Here is a 20,320-nt window from a genome sequence, read left to right as displayed (position 1 = left end):
ACGGTCCAAATTAAATGTTGCTAATGATACTATACTAAATTTAAAAAAAGTTCTGCCGTTTTTATTATACGGATTGACAACTATACTTAATTCTCATAAATTAAGCGGATTAGGGGATTTTTTGATGGGAACATTGCCGAAAAATGACAATTAATATCTATTGTGAATGAAAATTAATGAAATTTTTAGAGAAGAACAAGAGAAACGCTAGTTTGCACATTGCATTAATTGTTTAATATTTCGGCGCAGTTTGAGAAATTGCAATTTAAGATTTTTTGAAATAAATAATTATTTCTTAGTATGAGTACAGCTTATACTCGTAGTTATTGCCTGCGGTCCATCTTTTACTGCTCAACTAGCCAATAAGCAAATCAGCTGCTAGCTTAAAAATCCGCGTAATGACCGTCTGTCACACTACAATTTTAATGAGAAATAACTGCGCCAGTAATCCGGATTAACGGTTTCGGATAGAAAACTTTTTTGGTAAATAATTTGCTATATGATTCCGAGGAAACCCCAAAAACAGTTTTCAAAGCCCTTGAAATGCACCAGAAAGATAATACAATAGATATAATTTATTAACTATTCAGTAATTCGTCTCAATCCAACTTGCCAGAATCAAAGACTATTCTTATTACTTCGTCGACTCAAACATTTTGTAAGAAGTACGATGTCAAAAGAATGGTTGAACAAACTATTACTCAAAATAAACGTGTTTTTATTATTTCTTTTATGTGCATATACTCGTGTGTAGCTTTGCAACTGAATAAGTGTATGTGTGGGTATGTTGAACGCTACCCAAAGGACATATGGACCTAAAAAATTCCCCAAATGAAGTGAGCCTCCATTAGTTTTTATATTTGCTTTGTCCAAATATGTATTTGCTTAGGCATAACTTGCGGAAATTACCAGTGAAAACTTATACAAATTCACAGTAAAAATGTTTCATTATTTTCAGGGACAGTAAAAACTACAACTGATTTCATTGAAGACGGGATTCTTCCGCAAAATATAACTTTTTACTGAACTGCAATGGTGTGTATGTAGATCAGTATAGTGAATTTGTTTCAACTAAAGTAAATGGGCTTTCAGGTGCAGTTAATGGCTGCACGATTATCCCCTACGCCTTTGTGTGCAATCTTGGTGGCCTCAAATACATCCAATAGGGCCAGCTTGCACCCATAAGGTAATGCAATCAACACATTGAAGCTGCTCAGGCCAACCCTTTTAACCTTTTACTTTTGTGGTGGGTGTATTTTTCCTAATGCATGCATTCGCGCTTTGGTGCACTAATGCAATTTCTGTTGTGTTTAAATTAATTAAAGCGAAACGCATCCTCCTATCTGAATACACTAGTGTCAAAGCGTTTGTGCGTGTACGCACAGGCTAGTGCGTAATTGTACATATATAAGGATGCATGTGCAAAGTGCTCCTGTGTGTGGAAATGCAGTAATGCATTCCTTCTGCGTACTGTACAATGCAATCCCCCAGCTTTAAACCAGATAATGGCCCGCACCCTTCACTATGCGTAGGCGATGTTGCAACTACAGGGAATCCAACAAGGATATCGCAATAGCAAGGGTATATGTTGCACAAAGCACCGAAAAGCTTCTTCAACTACAAATAAATTTGTGTACGTGCACGCCACCTACTCGTACCTACATATATTGTTTCCGCAAGGGCAGTCATCAAAGAGTTGTCGTGCGCTTGTTACATGCATATAAACTCACTAAAGCGTTCACATTGTCGAAAAGAGGCACCGAAGAGATTCCTTGAGAGGGGGGAAGGAACATAAGCTATTTTAAAGGGTCTTTCAAAAGGCGCGGCTAGATCTTGTTTTAAATAAAACATGTACAAATTTAGGTTCTTTCAGGTTTCAGTGCTTTGTTCAAAATACGGCTCTTAACAATTGTAAGTGAATAAGGACATCATTTAAATGTCCACTATGAGCACGTGTACTGGTAATATCAGCCAAACGGTTGATTCATGAATGGCTAATTGTTGAAAACGTGAATCAATTTTGAAGGTTGTTAAGCAACACTTTCTCAGCATAACGTCAAGTTTTTGGTCTGTCGGTCCTTTTTATCCTCGATAAAACCAGTTTCTTGAAAGTTTTCCACCAGCCTTTGAATTGTCGACTCATTTGGATGATTATTCGCACAAAAAAAAAATCACGATATGTCGACCATTCTCATAATAAATTTCAATACTTTTAACCCATATCGTAAAATGGTACCGTCTTGGAATTATTCACTAGTGACATCTAGACATCTCCTTTAGTAAGGATATATTTAAAACCTGCAAATTTAAAATATGTTATTTAGCACATTGCTATGAAAATATGGATAGGTCTGATAAGCAAACTTAATTCCATTTCGATCTATTGTAATATGTGTGTTAATCCCACATGCATCCTCGCCTGAAGTAATCTGGTTCAACGTAAAAAGTCCATGCGGTGTAAACTGAGAAGTATTCATTAATTGTATAAAAGGTACAAAGGGACCAACCAAAATCGCAAACAGAACCGGTTGGATGAGCAATGGTCAGAACAATCTCATGTCAACAACTTTTCAACACCGCAAAGTCCCATATAAAAGCACCTCATGCTACACTAAACAATGCCCACCAGGGATCGGCTGAAGATCATACACTGTGATAAATAACTTACTAACACCGGTTAAACAAAGAATCATCCAACTCTTCAATGCCATATACAACAAATACATTCCTCAGGCGTTGAAAAATAGTTTAATCATCCCAAGCCAAATTAAAGAAAATTTCGGCCATATTCAATTTTTATACCCGAATCGAATAGGCTTTCAAAAATAAGACTCTATATCTGATTCATTGTTATACCTTGATCATCGACGAAATTCCTTAACTGCGGAAAACATGTATGATACTATATCACTTATACACATATCACTAGGTTTGACTAAAGCTTACGAAAAAATTTGTTGCTAATAGCAAAAATTTAATGCCGGTCAACCCTTGTTCCAACATATCGCACCCTAAATACAAAAGGGGCACAACTCAAAATTTTCCACACTCGAGCTTGACTTGTTTACAGTAGCACAGAAAACAAACTATTTGACATATCACGCTGAAATTTGCCATGTAAGCTTATAACAGTCCTGCCAAAAAACAAAAAATTTATTTTTGCCATATGCCATCCGCGGACCGTTTTATTGATAACGTCTCGCTCATATTTGAGCACAAGGTACATTTTGAGTTGTGACCCTTTTGTATTTAGGGTGCGATATACTCTTTACTGAAGAGAACTCCAGTTAGGATTTTTAAAGAGGTGAAATCTGTTTATGGTGATGGGGTTATGATAGTGTCGTGAGTTTAAAAACGCTACTTTTGGACTCACTTGAATGAGATGTTTTTAACCCCCACATTTTATATCGACGAGAAGGAAGTTAATGAGGACGTGGAAAAGTGAGCGAAGGAGTTGGTACGAGACGAGGCAGGCATCAAAAAAGCTCATGCTGTGGTTCACTACTTACATGGAAAGGGATAGTTGCTATGTTGAAAAATAGTTTAAATATGTTCAAATACTACCATGTAATATTTTTAAATACGTTTTTTTTTTTGAAGCCGCAACCGATTTAGTAGGCACACTTACATATCTTGCTTTACCACTTAAGTTATGACACGCTGCAAATACAAAGGTTATTGCTCACTAGTCAACCACGTTTTCAGATGTACTATCTTTTGACTCTAGCAAGATGAGCGGTACAATATTTGATTTTGACCAGACAGAGGCTGAAATACTTCTCCTGCCTTATATTCAAACCATTTACCGTTAGAAAGTCGTCTACTAAGAAGTATATGTCCCTTCTTAAGAGTTCGGCTGAGTTTCTCCTCAAATATCCGTTTTATGCCGACTCCGAATATTGGACAATCTTTGTAAAACTCTCTCTCGTGGCAAAAATGCACTTGGAAATTTGTCGTTGTATGCCGAAAGGTGATCACCATTAGAAAGAGCTTTTTATGTGTATGTATCTCACTTATTTTATGTATCTTGTAAATAATCGGACCCACCGATTAGTCGTCACACGCTTATCTACCCCGCTATTCAGGCTGTGAAGAACCAATAACACTTCATCATTCATTATTGCGGCAGAATTAGAAACATACGAGTATTACTAGGTTAGAAAATAGGTTTTACGTCCCAGTGCCCTTTGCTCTGCTACACTCAGTATTCTACTTTACATAACTATCTGTGATAAAAGACTTTCAAGAAGCCTCATTTCAACCGGTAGCGGAGGACCTATATTTATATGCTCTTATTTTCCTATGGACTTCGAAGCGACTGAACTGATTTTGATGAAATTTTAGTACATATTTTTACATATTTGGAGACACTAGGTGGCGTCGAAGATATTTATAAAATCATATTTTAAAAGTACGTGTATCCACTACATATACAATACTTTCACTCAAACTTGGTGCGCTATAATTCTTTTCCTCACCTCGGTTTTGTAATGGAACTAGACTTACTATAAAAAATGTCGAAGTTGCAATTCTAAATGGCAAATTGAAAGGAAATGATGGATTGATTTTAAGAGCTTATCCGTTATAGCTATGAAATTATAATACTTCTTTTAATTAAGTTTTTGTTATTTAATCATGTAAATAGTAAAAAAAAAAAATTTAAATTTGCATTCAAAATTGCCACCATTTGCTTTACACAAGCCTTCAAACGATTAGGCCATTCGACAATTACAGCATGCACGGCTTCCATGGCTACTGACGTCGCTACCTGAACCAAAGATTATTTGAGAAATTTTCTGTGAAACCTTGGACAGGGGTTATGGTTTAATAGGCAGCCACGCTAGAAGGTTAGAACTCCCGTACTTCGATTTCTGTAGAAGCTGTCTTAATACAGTCAGACACCTTTTATGTGAGTGTGAAAGCCTAGCTATGAAAAGGCTGCGCACTCTTGATACAGCATTTCTAACCGATGTAGCGGACATAGCCCATCTAAAACTAACGAAGCTCTGATCGTTTATTAAAGCTACCGGATGGTTTGAAAAGGAACACGTAGAGTAAGGATAAGCTCCAGTGGTATCACAATGGACCTGCGAAAGGTCTAAGTTTGTCTGTATGGCAACCACCCCACCTACCTACCTACCTACAGGGGTCTCTCCAAATCTGACCTCAAACTGTAATCCAATGGATTCAGATCTGAACTTCCAAACGGCCATTCTTCTGCGGCTATAAACCCAGGAATATGGATTTTTAGCCATTACTGGGTGATTTTTTACTTATGCACTGAAGAAAAGAGTTCTGCCCAACTGCTTCACCACATCTTATAAGACATCCTCGCGGTACACTTTTGCCCCGAACTTAACCCCTGTTTCGCGGAAATGAAGAGATGTAACGTCTTTACAAGACACTCCCACCAAACCATTACGGAGGCTAGATGGTGGCCACGCAGAACCCTTGGAACAATATTTTTTGCATATTTAGAAGTTTTAGCATAGATTTTGTCGGTTTGCTTATTAAAAACTTCTTCAACAGTGAAAATTTTCTCATCTGCGAAGATAATATTTTCATGGCCCTCAGCCGCGTGCCACCAAAGAAGCTGTTTGTATCTGTCGAGTCTAATTTTCTTCAAGCGCGTTGTCCCAAGATGACCAGTTGAGCGACGGAAGGCTTTCATGTGGAGATCACCTCTAATTAGTCTTGACATGGATCTGTTTGATACATTAATTTCCCTGGGCATGATTTTCCGCTTTATAAGGGGATTTCTGCGAATTCTTTCCCGAACCACGGGAGAACGACCATTTCTTTTTTCTGTCTGTCACTTCAGACTTTTGGGAAAAACGATTGATCGTACGGTAAACAAACATTCCTGAAATATTTACTTTTTTCAGCAATTCGTAAATCTCACTTGCAATTTGCCACATTTATGTAATGCAGTCACTGCAATGTGATTTTCCGTAGCCCCCCATCTACAAGCGAAATTATCCACGAAACTTAGTGTAATTTATGACTATGCATACGAACAAAAGCAAAAATAACGGACATTTTTTCTGCGAATTTGTTTTCGTCATAGGCATTGTAAAATTTGTCACAGAATTTATGGCAAGGCTATGTTTTTACTACTTATATACATATGCAGTTCGCTTCAGTAGACTTCAACGAATTCGAAAGAATTTTCTTCGTCTCACTCTTAGATTGCTTGATTTTGCTGATCTTTTAGGACGCAGCAAAAATCACCTGCTGAGTAATAATTTTTTCCTTTCGGCGCGAGTTAGAACAGTTTATGCCTCTTGTGCTCCGATACATAAAACATTGAAAGAATTTACTAAAACTTCACAATATTTTGCCTTTGATTTTTGGTTTTCTATGCAAGAGTTTAAATTGTAACTGAATGAATTTCATATATACATATATAAATATTACCTTTTATTGTGAATTACTTTATCTTTGTGGTAGTCGTAAGACATTATGTCTTCCTAGATTTACTAAGCAAAAATGTATTACGTGGGGTGCCTTTTATTTGGCAGGATTTGGCAACCCTGGTGTTGCAATCTGGCAACTGACAGCTGTATCGCAAAGATTGACATTTTTTGGCTTTTACGTACTCAGAACGTTTTGAAACACCAGCGCTATTCGTGTTGTTTACAGTAACTTAAAAGATTAATCTCGGTCCAAAAATGGAATGAAATCGTGAACATTTTCGTCCGATTATTTTTCACAACTTTCGACGTGGATTAACTCAGCAACATTGCATGGATGAACTTAATTCATTTTTTGGCGATGAAGCTCCATCAAGGACCAGTGTTTATCGATGGTATGGTGAATTCAATCGTGGTCGTAGTTCACTCCAAGAGGAATTTCGTGAAGGTCGTCCAAAATCAGTTGTAAGTTGTAATCAGTTGCAAGATCGTCATGTGACCTATCGTGCAATTGAGACAATCTTAGGCATTAGTGGGACCAGCATACATTCAATATTGCATAAACATTTGATTGTCAAAAAAATTTGTTCGCGTTGGATCCCACACAATTTGTCAATCCCTCAAAAAAAGGCTCGTGTCGATTGGTAGAAGGAAATGCTCAAAAAATACGATCGCGGGGCTTCGAAACACGTCTATGACATCGTGACAGGTGATGAATCATGGATTTACGCGTATGAGCCCGAAAGTAAACAGCAGTCGACTGTATGGGTGTTTCAAGATGAGCCAAATCCAACAAAAGTTGTTCGCGCACGAAGCACTTCCAAGCAAATGGTCACCTGTTTTTCCGGAAAAACTGGACATGTCGCAACCGTACCACTAGAACAACGCAGAACAGTAAATTCTGAGTGGTACACAACCATTTGTTTGCCAGTTGTCTTCCAAGAAATTAGAAAAACCAATCGCCAAAGACGGAGCACTCTTCACCAGGACAATGCTCTCACACATCGGCTCAAACAACTGCATTTTTGAGCCCTCAAAACATCGAATTAATGGGTCATCTGCCGTATAGTCCTGACTTGGCACCGAATGACTTCTTTTTATTCCCGTACGTAAAAAACAAACTGAGAGGTCAACGTTTTTCGACACCTGAAGAAGCGGTTGCAGCATTCAGAATGCATGTTTTGGAGGTACCTCATTCAGAGTGGCAAAAGTGCTTCAACAATTGGTTCAAACGCATGCAAAAGTGTATAGATCTTCATGGAGAATATTTTGAAAAACAATAAAGTGATTTTCGATGATTAAAATTTGTTTTTGTTCTTTAATCCCGAAATATAAAAGGCACCCCTCGTAACACTTATTTATTTAGTCAGTCTATGAAATAATAGTTCGTAGATACCCTGTGCGATGTGATGTAGGGATATTTGAACGTAGTCACTAGCGCTTTTTATAACAAAAGATATTTTCAATTCATCTGCATAAAGCAGAAATTTAGCAAAAGAAAATCAATTACTAATGTCATTTATAATTAAAATGAAAAGTAAAGAGCTCAGTATACTCCCTTGAGGGAGCCCAGAAGAGGCAATGAATGTGTCGGAAGATATATCTCCAATTCTGGCTACAAATCGCTTGGAATGGAAGCCTAATTTTGATAACTTTGTTAACTAAGATCGAGTGGGATACTTTGTCGAAGCCTTTAAAAAAATCCGTGTATATACAGTAGACGTGGAAACCCCCAGGAACCGGTGCGATTCAGTATTCATAAAAAACAACAAGCTATGGAGAAATTAAACTTTTTGTTGCAAGCACAATTTAACAATGCTTCTGAAAAGTTTAGAAACTGTCTACCACTTTATATATCAAACCTTTAATTGCAGTCGTTATTTTTATTCTCACTCTTAAACACCGGATTAATATGAGTAATTTTCCAATCAGCAGTCTAGGCACCAGATGTTAGTGACATATTAAAAAGACGTTCTAATGGAAGAATTGATGTCGTATTCTTAATTAATAAGAATAATGCCTCAGAAAATTCACTTTCTATATTAGTGCAATGATTACTCCTCCTTGTTTTACACTACGCTTCCAAATCGTGGAAATTTACTTTGGAAAAAAATGTCGAAATGTACTTCCCAACTTGTTGGCCATTGGCCTTCGACTACGGGAAAGTGGATCTTAGCTTACGTGCCTATAAAATACAGCTCGTGCAAAAATTTAAGCCAAGTGACCATTGTTTGCGTCGCTTTTTTGCTGATTGGGCTCATGGAGATTTATTGTTTAGAGTTATTGGACAAAGTATTTAAGAATTCGGCTGATCGAATGGAGCATGCAACTCGTAGCCGCAACTGACGTATACCGGACGTCATATTCAAAAAATAAATGCCTTGAAATTATCTACTATTCCAACACTATTTCTGTTTTGTATTATCATTTTAAGCTCTCAAGCTCTTAAAAAACCCCTCTTCATAATGACTGCGCACTTGCTCCCAAAGCTATTATAATTTTGTTCACATAGCGGTTGTATTTAATATTATAAAGAAATCGATATATAATATAAATATGCTAATATAAAATAAATAGAAATTTCTAGGTTTTCTTACAATACTTTTTTTCTCATAAGTAAGAAAAACTTAAGTACATATAAGTTAACGCTACTTATATTTAAAGTTCATTCACTACACGCGTTTCCGCTGAAAGTTGATCCACCTCAGTTGCTCGATCTTTTCGCTGACGCTATGTCTGTAATAAACCGTGTGAACGGCAACAAGTGAAATTCCGCGAATATGGTCACGCGGCATAACAGGTGATTGAGGGAATGCATAGGTTAAATTAGCTTTAAGAAATTTTGTAAAGTTTAGTCGATAATTTACAGTTGTGAAATAAAGGCGGAGTTGCTCCGGGAAAGCGGAGTTGCTCCGGGAAAGCGGAGTTGCTCCGGAAAAAAATTATTTTTTTAAAGTTATCAATGTAGTGATAATTAATTGGCGCCCAACGTGGTAGGAGGAATTCGGCGCGAGTATTTGTAAAAAGGACAAGCAAGTCAAAATTTTTGCGTGCCTAAGACGACCTCAAGTAGCTCGCCGCGCCTCAAATAATTACAAGGACTTTGATTTTTGCGTGCCTAAGACGACCTTAAGCAGCTCGCCGCACCTCAAATAGCTTCAATTTTTAAGTGCCAAGACGACCTCAAGCAGCTCGCCGCGCACCACAAATGTGCCGAAAACTCCAATAAACCACAACAACTCCTGTAAAGGACAAGGTATAACCACGTCTGTAGACCAGTTCGCAGACAACCTCGCGAGAAGGAGTACTGGTAGACCCCCTGTAGCCGAAATAGGCAAAAAGGACCCCCTACAGACTCTGTGTAGGCAACGGCGGTAACTATTTAAAATTAATTTAGAAATAAGAAAACCAGAAATTGTGGAAATTGTGTGAAAATAATTGAAAAAAAAGTAGAGTTAAATTTTAAAAAGCCCGATTGTTAAATTTAGTTACGAAGTGGAAAATAGTTTTATTATCCAAGGAAAATCCATGAGAGAATAATTAAATTGAAGAAATTAATAGTGAATTAATAAATTAAGAAATCAAATATAAAAAATAATAGTGAATAAGAGCTAAATATTTTGTAAAGTATTTTTATGAGCCAATTAAAGAGTTAAATATTTTGTAAAGTGCAAATTTGAAACAAGGGACTTTAGCTAAATTAAATTTTATAAAACTAATAAATTTGAACCAAATTTAAATTATCTCTTGACATTCAAAATGAGTAACCCAAATAATTTAATTAGACCTCCTATCCTTAATGCACCAATCCCTCCTAATCCTAACAATGCTATCAACATACCAGGACTGAGTGAATTAATTACGAACATTGTGAATAACGCGATAAGGAATACGAACAGTGACTTAGTAGGAACAGATCAAATAATAGATCCGGAACACCGTAACAATTTAGGCGAACTCGATAAAATACCGGATATAGTAAGATCAATTAGAGAATTCTCAGGAAAACAAAGAACTATGTGCAACCCCGACTAGCAAAAAAACCAATTAAAAACGAAACTCCCTTTAAAGCTAATTCCGTAGGAGGACATATTGATGTCACACACCATACTTTTGCAAACATCTTCGGATTAAAGGAATCCAATATAAAATTCTTCATTCTACCAAAGTTAAAATCATTCCACGCTATAATAGGGAACGACTCATTAAAGGAACTAGACGCAGTAATACACACCAAAGACAATTATATGACTATTAAAAACTGTTTAAGAATAAAACTAAAGCAACAGATTTCACAAGATGTGAATTCAATCAATATACGGTCAGAGCATTTGACCCCAATCCAAAACTCAATGTTGAGAAAATTAACAGAAAACCACAAATCTTTATTTAGCGATCCAGACGAAAAACTGACGATTACAACCAATGTAAAAGGTGAAATCAAAACAACATCAGGAACCCCAGTATATACAAAAAACTATCCCTATCCGATGTGTCTCAAAGACCATGCCGAAAAACAAATTGAGGAATATCTCCGCGACGGTATTATTCGACCATCTAGGTCTCCATATAACTCGCCTGTATGGGTAGTACCAAAAAAATTAGATGCGTCAGGAGAGAAAAAATACCGAATGGTGATAGACTATAGGAAACTAAACTCAGTAACAATAGCAGATAAATATCCAATACCCGAAATAAATGGAGTACTTTCAGAACTTGGAAAGAATAAATTCTTTTCAGTACTCGATCTAAAGAGCGGCTTCCATCAGATTCCCTTAAAAGAATCAGATATAGAGAAGACAGCTTTTTCGGTGAATAATGGGAAATATGAATTCACCCGATTACCTTTCGGTCTCAAGAATGCTCCTTCTATTTTCCAAAGAGCTCTTGACGACATTTTAAGGGATCACATAGGGAAACGATGTTATGTTTACATCGATGACGTTGTGATATTCAGTAAAGACCAAGAAACCCATTTTAATGATATTAAAACAATTTTTGATACCTTGAAACAAGCAAATTTAAAAATTCAGCTTGACAAATGTGAATTCTTAAAGACAGAAGTAGAATTTTTAGGTTTTATTATTTCGGAAAACGGTCTCAAAACAAACCCCAAAAAAGTAGAGTCAATAATAAATTTTCCAGCCCCCAAAACCCTGAAAGACTTAAGATCATTTTTAGGTCTGTCTGGTTTTTATCGCCGCTTCATCAAGGACTATGCGAAGCTTGCGAAACCCCTGACGGCCCTTTTAAGAGGGGAGGATGGACGTGTGTCCAAAAATCGATCCAAAAATATTCAAATCACATTAAATGAAGAAGCCTTAATTGCATTCGACAAAATCAAACTTTCTTTGACTACAGAAGATATAATACTAAACTATCCCGATTTTACAAAACCCTTCCAACTAACCACAGATGCATCTAACTATGCAATAGGAGCAGTCCTATCTCAAAATGACAGGCCCATCGTTTTCATATCTCGTACATTAAGCGAAACAGAAGAGCACTACGCTACCAACGAGAAAGAGATGTTAGCCATCATCTGGTCACTAAACAATTTACGTAATTATCTCTATGGGTCACGAAAAGTTCAAATCTTTACGGACCATCAGCCTTTAACTTACGCCCTCAGCAATAAGAATAATAACAATAAAATGAAGCGATGGAAGACCATCCTTGAAGAGTATAATTATGAATTATACTACAAACCAGGAAAGGCAAACGTCGTAGCAGATGCCCTATCCAGACTACCCCAAATCAACCATCTAACAAATTCTGAAAATGACAATAATTCACTAGCCCAAGAACCAATAAATGTGTTCAAGAATCAAATTTTTCTTAAAATAGAAGAAACGTCATCTTATCAATTTCAAATTATATTTCCAATTTATCATAGGCATATAAATAAAGCACAAATTCTAAGAAACTTTTACTTCCCACAAATGCAAGCGAAAATCGATAGAATCCTACAAAACCACTATTACAATCAACTCCTATTCCTCAATATCCAGGACAAATAGTTCACCTCGACATTTACCATACTCATAAAAAAGTAATACTAACAGCCATAGATAAATTCTCAAAGTATGCCCAAGCAAAAATAGTCAATTCTAGAGCAACCCAAGATATAATACAACCCTTGAGAGAAATCCTTTTAAACTACGGAATCCCCGAAAAAATAGTCATTGATAATGAAAAATCTTTGGGATCACACCCAATAACTCATTTGATAGAAGATCAATTTAATATAGCAGTTTTCAGAGCACCCCCTTATACCAGTACTGTCAATGGACAAATAGAAAGATTCCATTCAACTATAGGAGAAATCATGAGATGCATAAAAGCCGAGAAAATCCATACCTCATTTCAAGACTTATTAGAAAAATCCATGTACAAATACAACTACACAATTCATTCCACTACCAACCAAAAACCAATCGAGTTATTCTTCGGAAGAAGAGTATCAACAAATCCTTTGGAATTACAAAAAGATAGAAATGAAAATATTAATAGATTGAAAGCAAAACAAGTAAAGGATCTTAACTATCACAATAAAAATATACAAGTTTTTAAAGACTATAACCCAGGAGATATTATATTTGTAAAAACCAACAAAAGAATAGGAAACAAACTTTCATGTAGATACAAAGAAGAAACGGTAAAAGAAAACAAAAATAGTACAGTTATCACTCAATCAGGCAGAACAATTCATAAAGGATTAATTAGGCAATAATAAAAATTTACATAAAACAAAATAGTTATAATTATAATCCTTATAACAAAAACTAACAATTTTCTGATTTCTATAGAAACAATATGACAGACAACAAGGACATCCTACTAATACTAACCATACTAATCATGACGACCACTAGCTTAACAGAAATGGAAATACTAGACTACTCTAAAAATCATTTAATAACGATCAATGACGGACAAGCTAAAATACAAGAAGGGACATTCAAGATAGTACACCATATTGACCTGGACCAATACGACAATTTTTTAAAAGACATACTAACCTACCTTAACAAGAATATTCCCGCTAACAACCTTTTCTACCCCATCCTTAAGTCTCAGATAGACATATCCTTAGTAATACTTTCGAACATAAAGCCAAAAATGGAATTTAGAGATAAGAGAGCTATTAATGCATTAGGTACGGCGTGGAAGTACATTGCTGGTACTCCTGACCGCGAAGATTTTGATATTTTGAATAATGATCTAAACAAACTAAAGGAAAATAATAATGATCAAGTAATAATTAATGAAGTTTTCAATGAAAGAATTAACAACTTAACAACATTAGGAAATCAACTACTAAATTCGATAAGAAAAGACAGTTATGTAATAAGTGAAATAACTCTGAATCTGGAAAGTAAAATAAGAATTCTTAAAGAAGAATTAGTAAACATTAAGTACGCCATTCAATGGGCTAAAATTGGAATTATGAATACAATATTGTTGAATAAAAAGGAAATTGAGATAGCAATCATGAAATTAAACGAAGAAAGAATGCCATTCGCATCAGTTGAAGAAGCATTAGAATACGCAAAAGTTAACGTAATAACTAAGGAGTCAAGAATTTTATATTTGGTAAAAATACCACTAACAAACAATATTACTTACAAGAATATTATAATAAGACCAGTTAAGAGAAATAAAGAAATTACTAAACTTGATTTCGAAGAAATACTAAAAAACAAAAATGAAATATATGGAATTAAGAATAAATGTATGAAATACAATGAAATAAAAATTTGTGAGAGAAATAACATAATTAATATTAGTAACAGCACCTGCATCCCTCAAATATTAAATAGTAGAAAATCATTTTGCACAATAAGTAATAATCAACACGTACCAACAATCGAGGAAATACAGCCTGGGATAATCTTACTAAACGACTTCAATGGAACACTAAAAACGGAAAAAGAGCAGCGAACAATTACTGGTACTTATCTAATCAAGTTTCACAACACATCATTGAGCATCAATAACGAAACTTTCACCAATATCGAAATGTCTACGTTGACAGCAGAACCAGCGATCATACAGCCAACACCGCTAGAAAGGGAACGCATCAACATTTTATCATTAGAAGCCCTCAACAAACTACATATTAACAACACGAAAAAGATAAATCTGTTAAGAACAGATTCGACAATAAATAAGAGCGCAATGCTAGGACTAGCAATAATCTTCACAGCAATAATAATAACCTTCAAATTTTGGATAAAACCCACATCAAAAATAATCATCCAAGAAGTACCAACGGAACCATTCAAATTAGTCGACCTAAGGACCAGCACCTTACCGAATCTCCCAGATGCATCAATTAACACAAATAATAACCAACTAGGAAACGTCGTTAGTTATTCAAATCTTCGACTACATGACCTACCCTATTTCTAATAAGACGATCGAGGACAATCGTTTTTAAGAAGGGAGGAGTTAACGCTACTTATATTTAAAGTTCATTCACTACACGCGTTTCCGCTGAAAGTTGATCCACCTCAGTTGCTCGATCTTTTCGCTGACGCTATGTCTGTAATAAATCGTGTGAACGGCAACAAGTGAAATTCCGCGAATATGGTCACGCGGCATAACAGGTGATTGAGGGAATGCATAGGTTAAATTAGCTTTAAGAAATTTTGTAAAGTTTAGTCGATAATTTACAGTTGTGAAATAAAGGCGGAGTTGCTCCGGGAAAGCGGAGTTGCTCCGGAAAAAAATTATTTTTTTAAAGTTATCAATGTAGTGATAATTAATTTATATACACACTTGCAATAAAATAAGATATCATAAATTTTTTTTTATGAAAAAAAATTAAATCATAATTGCAATGGAACAAATAAAGTTGCGTGAAAATAAATAAAAAAGGTATAATTTGATTTTGACTTGTCGCTTGTTTTCAACAAATTTTTATAAAATTTATTTTTCCACCGTGCCACCCCATTCATCCGCTCTTTTGACATTGTACCTGTTAAATGTACCTGTTGAGTCGATGAAGTAATGAAAACTATTTTTAGCCTTTCTTCGGACTCCATATTGCATATTATTTCATTCCATCTGAACTTGCACAAAATCTCCATCTAAGCCATCACTACAAAAAGCAACATTTTTTTACAATAATTTTACAATACGAGTAATTTATAGAATTTATAGAGTGTAGAAAGTGCGGTGCGAGCTGAATTTAGCCTCCTCATATTATAATAAAAAAGATAAATTTAATGAAATTATCTACCAGATTATCATTTCATGTTATCAAGCTCTTAAAAAGCACCCTTAACTTATAAACATAATATATGGTACTAGTATATCTGCATTTTTACACCCAGGAATTGCAAAACTATAGCCTTTTATTATGTATTAAAAATACATAAATGGCAACATCCTTGCATTCGTGATTATGTTGTGATAAACCTCGACATACACGGATTTGTGAAGCTGTTGATAAACTTTCTGTTTTCTGACTGCTTCTATTGTATGATGTTGCTTTTAATCTATTTTAAGACGATATGCCGCTCGCTGTCGATGTTATTAATAATAATAATGCTCGCAGAGCAGTTTCCATTATATTGGATTATGTGCGCTCCGTATATCAATGCTCATTCAGGCATACATACATACATACATGTATACCTACAAACACGCAACCACGAAAACGTACGTGTACAAGCATACCAATATGTATTCCGCTCTACATACTGGGATCTACAGTATTCCCACATCCAAAGCTGCTTCTGTTATTAAGTATTTGATTGCTTGTAAATTGTGATAGATTTAATTGAAAGTTACATAATTTAATACGGAAATAATTTATATTACAGTAAAGTCATTAACATATTTACACATGCATACATACATATGTGATTTGGCTTGTATTATTTGACTTCGAATGGTTTCTACTCCGAAAATATTTTGTGAATTAATTGAGCTTGGCCGATCTTAGCTTCAACAAGATAATGATCCGATGTTTATATGCTCACAAACAGCGACTAAAAATGCATGTAGACTAAAAATTCATGCAGCATCCAGCTTCCTTCGGTTGAATTCTTCTCGAAAACGTTTAATACTCACAAGAATAGCAACCCTTATAGAGAGCGAGTAGCGGTTATATTGTAAAATGCTTTTTAAAACAAGTTAAATTATCAAATGAAAATTTCGTATTAGTAAGCTTCTAAAAAATTATTAACAATCGTTAATTAAAAAAAAACATTAAAAAATTTGCATAGCTGGTGAAGTGAATGGCTTGAGAAAAAATATAAAGAGTATTTGGATGGAGAAATTTTACTTTTTACGCCAGGTTTTTCCATTGAACTAGGGCAATCAATAAAAATACTTCGCAGAACGTGAGAGTTTCGGAACTAATCGAAAATAATACATATGATGAGCTTATGGCGTCGGCACAGGTGACCATGGGTAAGGCTGGAAAACGAAGTGATCTGCAACTTGTGTCAACTCTGGGCAGTGATACGAATATGTGTACACAAGTTAAGAACTTCGTTTAATCAGGCATACAACTGTCTGTTCAGTCCGCACCAGAATAAGATTTAGTCCTGTGCATTGATGGAGGCTACTCGAAGAAGCCCTATAAGCTTCCGCAAACGGATACGAAAATGGAAACCCACCAATGCCAAGATTTATCGAATTTGCAGTGCTTTGAGATCGGCCAAAAATCCAGACTATCAATGGTTCTTTATTATTATTTTATTTTTATATTATTTTTATAATGTTACCTGTTACCTTACCTCAAAAAATTAATCGTTTCCAAACAAATACATTGAAATGATTCTTTGATTAATTACACCATGCTAAAAAATCAAACTTGCTGGCTAGTGATAACTTTAGGTGTCAATAATAGTTTATTAACGCCATTTTTCGAGTTTCGCTCAAATAAGAAAGATATCCTTAATTGAATTCTAGCCCACTATTTATTGCTGCTTAATTTGGTTGTTTCTGAAAAATATTCCCAGGAAATGCCAATGTACTCAAATAAGTAGCCTAGCTTTATTCGTCAGGTTAATCTAATAAGAGATAAGTATTTTTTTTAAATTTAGCACAATCAACAAAATGATTAAAATACTTGTTCACACAAACTTTTCTACCTTAAAGCCATTTAATTTGAATTTTTTCATTTGCAGGTCCCGAAGGATGTAATTTATTCATCTATCATCTACCACAAGAATTCACTGACACCGATTTGGCATCTACTTTCCTGCCGTTTGGAAATGTGATTTCTGCCAAAGTCTTCATCGACAAGCAAACCAATCTCTCCAAATGCTTCGGTTTCGTCTCTTTCGATAACCCGGAGTCAGCGCAAGTAGCCATTAAAGCGATGAACGGTTTCCAAGTAGGCACTAAGCGCTTAAAGGTGCAACTGAAGAAACCCAAGGACGCTTCAAAACCTTACTAGAACATTGCTAGTAGGAAATATCGCCCAGTTGGCCAGTTTGTGAAAGACGATTTGGGTGACCGTTTGGTGAACGACGATGGAGAAAATCACGGCAACTTACAAATGGAATAACGAAATAAGGAATGGGAAAGAGGGATAGTAATAACATTTTGAACTAACTGAATTGATGTTGACCAGCTGTGCGGCAATTCAATCACTGTATGATGTGAGAAATTCTTTTGGTGTGGGAGGTAGGAATACGAAACAACTGCTTACTATACAATCATCCATACAAACACATATTTTACTCAAATATAAATATGTTAGTGTATATGCTTGAATTATGGCCAATTCGTTTTGAATTAATGTGTATTTTTTAAGATTCGCTTTGTCTGAAAACTATCCTAACACAATGTTTACGTAGTTTATACGCACAAGAGCAACTCTTTAAAAGAAAATGAAAAACATTATCTGAATTTCATGTTGAATTGTTAATATAGAAACTGAACGTTTTTCTTTATTATTGGATTTAGGTTTTAAGTTATTTGTAAATAGGTATAGATTGTTTAAAGTTTTCATTACTTGGACATGTTGTAAATTTATCATTTTGAAACGAAGCAGCAATTTTACGACGTTGAATTGATATGTTGTTCATGGCCATTTGCAAAGGTTTATCATCATTTAAAAAATCTTCTATGTATTTTTTTATTATAATTACATACTATATCGGCGAGTTTTCAATTTCGCAGTGACAAAATGCTAATCAATTTTACATTGTCTCAAGTTGTATAGGCCATAATGTATGATGGCAAAAGTGTTGCAACATTTACTACATCCTTTTAATTTCAAGCAACGCTCTTTAACGAATATTTATCGAGAACTGAATAATTTGTATATGAAAAAATATGAGCATGTAATTGAGTGTATACATATGTATATCTAAAATTTTTAGTTTTCAAACTGTCACAAAAACTAAATCTGAATGTGCACAAAGTTTACAAATGTAATGAATGAAAATACAGTTTTGCAACTTAATTTTTTTTTAATTCTCATATAAACTTCATTTCAAATGACTCTACTTCTCTCTATAAATTGAGGACAGAATACCTACTACATTTGCATATGTATATGTATGTGTATAACTTTATAACTATATTGAAGTATCTACAATATATATAATTCTTCGTAGATAAAATTGTGCGATTTTGTTCCAAAGCAAGTGTTTCTGAAATATTAGTATTTGAATCGTTTATTTGTCATTACCATGGCAGCAGTTTTTCAGTTTTCTTAATTTCTTATGCACACATACTTATATATCTATGTCGATGAGTATCCTGCAGGGTAAACTGAGCCAGTGCGAAAGAAATTCTAGTTCACAGCTGTGGGTGGGTAAGGAAATGCTCATCATTCACACATCAAAAATTTTGAGTTGAATTGGACTAGTGTCCAGAACTTTTGAAAATACAATGTAGCCTGAATCTATATATCGATGGTTTTCGAGAAAAGCGACACAACTCAAAATTAATTCAAATCCGGAGTTTTGCCGTTAAAAGCAAAAACCAACTTTAGAGTTTATATATTTTTATCTGGAAAAGCGTCATAAGCGAATCTTGAAGCAATTCTGAGAGATGGCGTTAGTGTCGCTTTGTCAGGTGATCGAATTGGCGCGTCACTTGTCTAGAAAACTGACCCAACTCAGTATTTTGTATTTTTGAGTGGTGTCACTTTTCTCGAAAACCATCGATATGTATATCTAATGGGTTGTATCAAGTTCAACTTCTAAACTGCACTTCTCAGTGAAAGGACGATTGGCCAGGTCATTAGTAAGGCCACTAATTCAGAGCTTTGCGATGCTTCTGCAGGGTATTTGAGTAAACAAGTGTGTGGTGAAATAATGTATAAGTATATTTACGTATTGCATATTTTAATCGTATAATGCTTACTAATATATTTATTCGAAAATGTCGTTATTTTTCATTTTACGTATCTACATACATAAATATATTTACCTGTAAGTCCTTTTTCAATATTTTACATTTGCTTTGTTAATGCATTATTTTTATAATTATGATTGATGAATTTCCTTGTTCTTTGTAAAGTGAATTACGCGCTGCTTATTACAAATGGAGGCGTGCATACTCAGCTACTGCAACTTTATTATTTTATACAAATAAAGCTTTGTTTTTGTTTGAAATTTCTGTAAAATTGTGTGTTTTAATTTGCTTTTGTGCTATTTTAGTTTTTTTAGTTGCTTAAACATTAAACATGCATACATACATTCATATAAGCATTAGAGCACTCTTATACGCTGATATTCTCATTTGTGCGCTCCCCCGCGAAAATAGGATACGTTGGGGAAAAACTAAATCATCTAATTGAAATATGAGAATAAAATGATAAATATTTATCCGGCGTGCACTCTTGACCTACCCTCGGATTTTCGCACTTTTTATTTATTTATTTATATTTAAGTATAAAGTCTATGAACACACAAATTAAATAAGATTAT

At 34.8% G+C, this 20,320-nt stretch overlaps 1 protein-coding gene across 4 annotated transcripts in view; it reads left to right on the top strand.

Moving 5' to 3' along the window:
- LOC128864022 (CUGBP Elav-like family member 2) overlaps nt 1–20,016 on the top strand; it is a 197,667-nt gene extending 177,651 nt beyond the window's left edge. For all 4 annotated transcript variants that reach the window (XM_054103489.1, XM_054103490.1, XM_054103493.1 and 1 more), the window contains one exon: nt 17,561–20,016. In XM_054103489.1, coding sequence (XP_053959464.1) covers nt 17,561–17,832 — 272 coding nt within the window. In that variant the 3' untranslated portion in view covers nt 17,833–20,016. The remainder of the gene's footprint in view (nt 1–17,560) is intronic.
- Nucleotides 20,017–20,320: the final 304 nt, after the last annotated feature.

The sequence above is a fragment of the Anastrepha ludens genome, chromosome 5 (genome assembly GCF_028408465.1).
Source record: "Anastrepha ludens isolate Willacy chromosome 5, idAnaLude1.1, whole genome shotgun sequence".
NCBI lineage: Eukaryota > Metazoa > Arthropoda > Insecta > Diptera > Tephritidae > Anastrepha > Anastrepha ludens.
The sequence above is the reverse complement of the archived record's forward strand: the minus strand, read 5'-3'. Positions and strand labels throughout refer to the sequence as shown.